This window comes from Eucalyptus grandis, chromosome 8 (genome assembly GCF_016545825.1).
Source record: "Eucalyptus grandis isolate ANBG69807.140 chromosome 8, ASM1654582v1, whole genome shotgun sequence".
Taxonomy (NCBI): Eukaryota; Viridiplantae; Streptophyta; class Magnoliopsida; order Myrtales; family Myrtaceae; genus Eucalyptus; species Eucalyptus grandis.
In genome coordinates, this window is record NC_052619.1 from 66,236,683 (window position 1) to 66,242,682 (window position 6,000).

Consider the following 6,000-nt stretch of genomic DNA (forward strand, 5'->3'; position numbering starts at 1 on the left):
GAAATCCTCATTCATTAGCTAAATATTGTCATTGTTATGTGAATAAATGAGTTTACAACTATAACTTTGTCTGTGTGTTTGTTTATCTTTAGATGTATTAGCCCATGTTTGCACATGATATTTTATATTATTTATTAGCATTTCTTTAGTGACGGAATTTTTTTTTTTATAGTAATGGGAGATATTTTCATAGAATAATGATTTCTACTGATCATTGGGAAGCCTTACCAGCTTTTATATGTTATAAAACGGGAGAGAAAATAAAAGAGAAATTGGTTGAGAAAATGGAGGGCGCGATTCACGTGTCTGATAGGACAAGGTGCTTTGATTTTGCATCGTCTCTTTTTGGTGGTAGGGCAAAGGTGCTTCAACTCTCAACATCCCACCCCCCACGCCAGAATAATTCATTAGCACTCCTTTAACCAGGGAATTTCTTGGATGCTCGATTTGGTTAATAATTTTATCAAGTATCTACATATACATAATATCAACGATATTGAAAGATTTAACAAGTAATAGTAAAGTCAAGTTTGACTTGATAACTTACGAATCAAACCACACACTAATAAATTCAATTTAATTTTGTAGTTTTGCACTCCTCCAAGTAAAAAATTTAAAATAAGTTGGTAGACACACCTAAATTTGAATACTTCCAGTATTTATTTAACCCCTAACCAGCTAAATAGTTTGTCATCTACCAAATACTTTCACTTATAGAATGTACAACTTGCGATTATGTACTCAGTTTCACTAATCTAGCATTCAATCAGCAAATACACTGTGGATCACTAGTATCATGTATTCGCTTTCTCTTGTGCTCTTATTTTCGGAAACGGATGGGTTTCAACCTCATTTTTTGTTTATTAAGAATGGGGTGTTTGGAAGTCTTTGGTCATCTTATTAAATGAATTTCACTCAATGTCTTATGCATGTCAAATAGATAAAGAGCAAGAAATTGACACACGAAGTGACCCTCCAGAAGAATATGCAAGCAAGATGATTCATAATCAATTTTAAACGTGGAAAGATCGAAAAAGAGGTCGCTCGATTGGCTTGACCTGCCTTTCATTGACGACTTTCGAGAATCAAATCAAATCTTGTCCCCCACTTCATATCAACTTAGTTTCAGTGGTACAGTGGCTCCATCATCATGTGTTTTCTTAGTCACCTGCCAAGGGCAAGAACGTGAATGCATTTGTAAGTTTGCTATTGACCGATGAAAGAAACAGCGCATTAATCTTGCACTGGTGTCATGAGAAGGATGAAATGGTCAAAATTGCAAAAATAAAATGTAAAAGCAATAGACATACCTACAATCATGAATAGAGGCAATAAATGGACCTTTATGTTACTTTTTTTTATAACATAATACGGCTTATCTAAATCTTTCTATTCCATCAATCTTTTATAACAACACACAAATCAGTTTGATCCTATGATTTCATTCACCGAACGAGAGACATAGTCTCAAAAATTATTCTTAGTTAATGAAGTTACAATTTGAGAAAAATATCCACCAATCCAAATCAAATGCTAGACCCCTTTTCCTTTGGTTCCGATAAGACTAGACCATCAATTTTGTAAGTTATTAAATGAAAGCGTGGTCAATTATTTAAATGTTAAGTTGGTCATCCATTTACTAAGTTGCTTTTGGACGGTAATTGGTCATTTTGTAGATGCAGGGAGTACGAGAAAGAGGACCAAAGCATTTTCAGAGCGAAAAACCACGTGCTCAAACGAAGTACTTGTACATGCCAACTTAGATAATGGTTGCCCTAAACGTAGGCAACTCACAAACTCAAAGGACTCAGCAAACAGGCCTTTTGTTTCAAGTCCCGGCCTATGGAGTTCTCGCATAACTCCTTTATTGTGGACATGGACCAACAGAGAGACGCATAGGTTCCCTAATGTGCGCCATGGCAACACTCAAACTTAACAATGTTCTTCATCATGCGGGGACAAACCGGACACTTCACGTCCTCCGGGATGTAGCCCACCGTGTTCGGGATGTAGAAGTGGTGGCACCTCGGAAGGACGAAGACCCGCTCGCGGTGCTCCTCGAAGGCCGCGTCGAACGTCTTCTCGTTCCCTTTGACCTGCTTCTTCCAAGTGGTCTCGTACTGGGACAAGACCTTGGTGACGTCGATTATCGAGTCGTTGATCACAACCTGCGACCCCCTCGTGAGGACCGCGAACCCACCATCCTTCTTGAAGTTGGTGTAGAGGCAGAGGATGTCCTGCATGAGGGGTTCGTGCACATCCGCTTTGGTTTGCAGTTTCGAGAGCATAAGGCTCTCGAGGCGGCTCCAGAAGAGCTGATTTTTGGTGACATTGTAGGCGAAGATGGGGACGCCATCTTCGATGATCTTCTTGACTGGCTCCTCAATTTCGTGGATTGCCTTGTTGTCTTCAGCTCCATAAAGGAGGATGTACTTTCGAGACTTGATCTGATCAATGATAATCAATCGGATAAGTAATCGATGAAAAAGGTTCTTACGGATCAGTCCGCATATCTCTACAATACAAAAGCAAACGATCATCCTCTAGTTTCAAGTTTTCCACAAATTTCGGCAAAGCCTACCTCTAACATAAGATGGGTAGCATACGTTAGCAGAAACAAGACACTATGAAACGGTCTGCTTAGTTTCCTTCAATTGATTCTAAATTCAAATAAAAATCTTTCCACCTCTCCATAAATTAATTAAGATCTTATAAATTAACTCAGAGCACAGTTTTTCTTCCTTAAGCGAATGGGTAAAAGGAAAGTGAAAAAGAATTAAAAAAACATAGAACTACTTACAGCTTCATTTATCTTAGGAATGACCATGTCAGTCAGCAAGAGCTCAAACCAGCTGATGCCAGGCTTGCTCCATAGGCTTGCTCCCACTGATTCAGTGAAAGGGAAAGCATCCCATCCCCAAAGCCTAATCATGCTCATGGCATTTTTGTTTGAGACTCGTCCCTGGGGACCCAACGCAGTCACGATGGTCTCTTGCCTATAGTGCCACTTCTCCTTGATGATCTTGATGGCCACCTTGTTGATGAGTGTCGGGTAGCGCACTGAGTACCAAGGCATTTGCGACTGTAGATTCTTGAACTGGTTGTTCACGTCATCGCCTTCTTGCTCGATGATCGGGATCCACACGATCTCATAGCGCTCCTCATGGAACTTGCGCTCGCTGTAGATCTTGATGAGGATGGAAAGGTCGTGAGAGGTCAACTTTAGGTCGGAAATCAGCAGCATCACATTCTTCCTCCGCAGGGACTCGACCTTATCCTGTATGTAGGGGAACGATGAAGGAGGATCAACATTTCACTCCGTTGGTCGCTACCACTAAAGTCAACCACACAAATTTACGCCAGGCCCAAAACTAGGTATATAAGTGCCACTTAGGTGAGAACAAATGTTATGTTTTGATTTCAGCAAGTCAGTTGAAAAAGAGATCTTTGACAATGACGATTACGACCATAGCATCATTGTGGTACTCAACTATGAAAATAAAGTTTGACAAAAAAAAAAAAAACATAAAGTGTTGTGGAATCAGAGAGTTAGAAGATTGAACCGTGGTCTTCTTTGAGCCAATGTAAAGTGGCTGAGGATCGTCCTTGATGTAAACCAAGGCCTTGATGAGCTCCACATTATCAGTAAGGGCATTGAATAGTCGCTGCAGCCTCTGATACTCTCTAATTTCCTCTGCATTCAAATTGAAACTGATGAGAACGTTAGTCTAATATTCAAAGCATAAATATCACAAATTGAAAAATTAACATTTACCCTTTTTTTGCTTGTAATCTTCGTAATGTCTCTTGATAGTGTGGTGGATCATGTTCACTTTCCGAACAAAGGTCGGAAGATCTTTTCCCTTGTAGCTGAAAATAACAGGAAGCCCTCTTTAAGAAAAAGAAAAAAAAGAATGCTCTCCTTTAAAATTCGAGTATGTTGAAATGCTTTTAGATGATTCATTACATATTTTCATAAAATAAAATAAAAGCCATAAAACATGTTTCTTTTTTCCCAAAAGAGACGCAAAAAAAGGGATCGTTAATGGCTCGTACTCATCGATGAGGCTAATGAGGCTGGTGAACTGAATCGAGCAAGCGAGGACAATGATGATGATATGATAAACGCTGCTTGGGATGTCGATTGCTGTGGACAGCTCGGGAACGTCTTTATTGTCGTGCTCGAACTCCACGATGCACTTGGTCATGCTCAATGTGGTCTTGATCATTTCATTCAGAACTCCATACACTTGGATCTTTTGCACGTCTGAGGGCTTGGTGATTGCAGGTAACCCCTTCAATATGGCCAGCGATTCCGCGAGCTTGTCCGATGGTTGGATCTGAGCGAGTCACCAAAAGTCGCCATAGAATAGAGCAAGCGACGAAAGGGTAATCACAGCCTTATTGACCCAGGAGTAGCTCGACAACTCATGAAAGATCGAGATCATCGTTTCATGCACATTTTTGGTGTCTAATGCCTTGCATGTGATCTGACAACATGATGTTGATAATGTTGATAAATGGGATTAGTTATTACCAAGCTCAAAACAGTAAAAAATAGCCAAAGCAAGAGCCATTCTTCACTTAACGAAAATAAATTGTTAGAAGGGACATTGTAACATACCTAACAAGCCACTTCGTTGATTGCGGCTAGGGGTGGATTGAAGCCTTCTTTTGGTGGCTTGAATGTAGGGCCTCCAGATCCTTGAGTGCCCTATAGTGTGTGCATATGTAAGACTTATTGTTAGAGAGGGAGAGAGGAAGGGAGGTACTAATTAAACGAAATTATGAGATTTTTTTTTTAACTGCTAAACTAAGGAAATCCACAGTTATATCATAGAAATTATGTATAGAGATATGATCAGAATTTATATCTAAAAAATCGTCAGTTTTTTATTAAAAAAAGTCACTAGTGATGAAGGTATATATTAAGGTGCCATTGTTTCGTGTAAAATTTAAAAAAATTTAAACATTTTAAGAATGATTTTTGCCTAATTATTATCGTTGATTATAATAAAATTTTATCTGATTGATTTTGTAAGTGTTATAGATTCCTCAATTTTCAGAAAAAGCTTATTAAATCATACTAAACAAAAGAATTCTAAAGGTAAAACTAAAAGAATGATTGTCCAAACCCTACGGAAATAGGGAATAAATGAACGCCCTTAACAAAATACAGCTATAATAAATTAAATGAGTAACAACTTATCATGAGGCCGATTTAATCCCTTATGCCATATCGACTATCGTGTCGTTGAATGAAGAATGAATAGATAATCTCGTGACTAGATAGATCAATAAAAGCCTCAGAAAAATTGACTGCAAGTGCTAATGGATTGCTTCCTGGTTAGGAAAAGTGAATTTTTCGGCGAATATCATTTAACTTTACTGTTAGAAGATTCTCTAGCCATTCGACCTTTTGCAACATAGTACACATAAACGGAAGAGCGGATGCGAAACATGGAAATTCGATATATTTTTAGGGGGATGATAATTGGTAGCTGTCATTTTCTCTTGAGCCATCAATAGTTCTACTTAGGGCGCATTTGGTAACGCTTTTGTTTCCGGGAAAAAATATAATTTTTTTATTCTATTTCCAGGAATAACTTTTAAGTATTTTAAACATTTTGGTAACTGTCTAAAATTTTAATTATCGAAATAGAATTGCGTTTGGCATTGTCCTCAAAATTGCTATTTCAAATCTTTTTTTTTTTAATTTTAGGAAATTTTATTATTATTTTTCCTTTTTTATTATTTTTTTTTCATTTCTTTCTCCCCTTCTTCTTCTTCTTCTTCAAGGTGGCTGGCAACGTCACCGAGTGTCACCGGCCCTCGGTAAGGCCGTGCCTCGTCAGCTGAGCCTTGGTTGGGTGAGTGGCCTCGCCGGTGGCTGGGGGAGGCCCAAAAAAGGCTCGCCGGCCAGGTGAGGCTCGGCCTCGCTTGATTTGGCGAGGCTGAGCCTTGCTCGCTGGTGGTTGGGCGAGCCTTTGGCGAACTTGT

General features: G+C 39.0%; 1 protein-coding gene across 1 annotated transcript; it reads right to left on the reverse strand.

Moving 5' to 3' along the window:
- Nucleotides 1-1,686: 1,686 nt before the first annotated feature.
- On the reverse strand, nucleotides 1,687-4,345 carry LOC120287625 (protein SIEVE ELEMENT OCCLUSION B-like). The gene is made up of 5 exons (XM_039300630.1): nucleotides 4,057-4,345; nucleotides 3,776-3,870; nucleotides 3,564-3,694; nucleotides 2,801-3,277; nucleotides 1,687-2,447 (listed from the first exon to the last, which is right to left on the reverse strand). Exons 1-5 carry the CDS (start codon nucleotides 4,227-4,229, stop codon nucleotides 1,905-1,907), a joined length of 1,419 nt encoding a protein of 472 aa, XP_039156564.1. The 5' UTR covers nucleotides 4,230-4,345; the 3' UTR covers nucleotides 1,687-1,904.
- Between the last annotated feature and the right edge of the window lie 1,655 nt (nucleotides 4,346-6,000).

What these genes read in the sequence shown, in the direction of transcription:
- LOC120287625 (XM_039300630.1), bottom strand. Translation starts at nt 4,229, where the DNA reads ATGATCAAGACCACATTGAGCATGACCAAGTGCATCGTGGAGTTCGAG. An exon ending in CTCATTAGCCTCATCGATGA is followed by an intron (nt 3,871 to 4,056) that starts GTACGAGCCATT and finishes TGTTATTTTCAG; the next exon opens with CTACAAGGGAAAAGATCTTC. An exon ending in AGATTACAAGCAAAAAAAGG is followed by an intron (nt 3,695 to 3,775) that starts GTAAATGTTAAT and finishes ATTTGAATGCAG; the next exon opens with AGGAAATTAGAGAGTATCAG.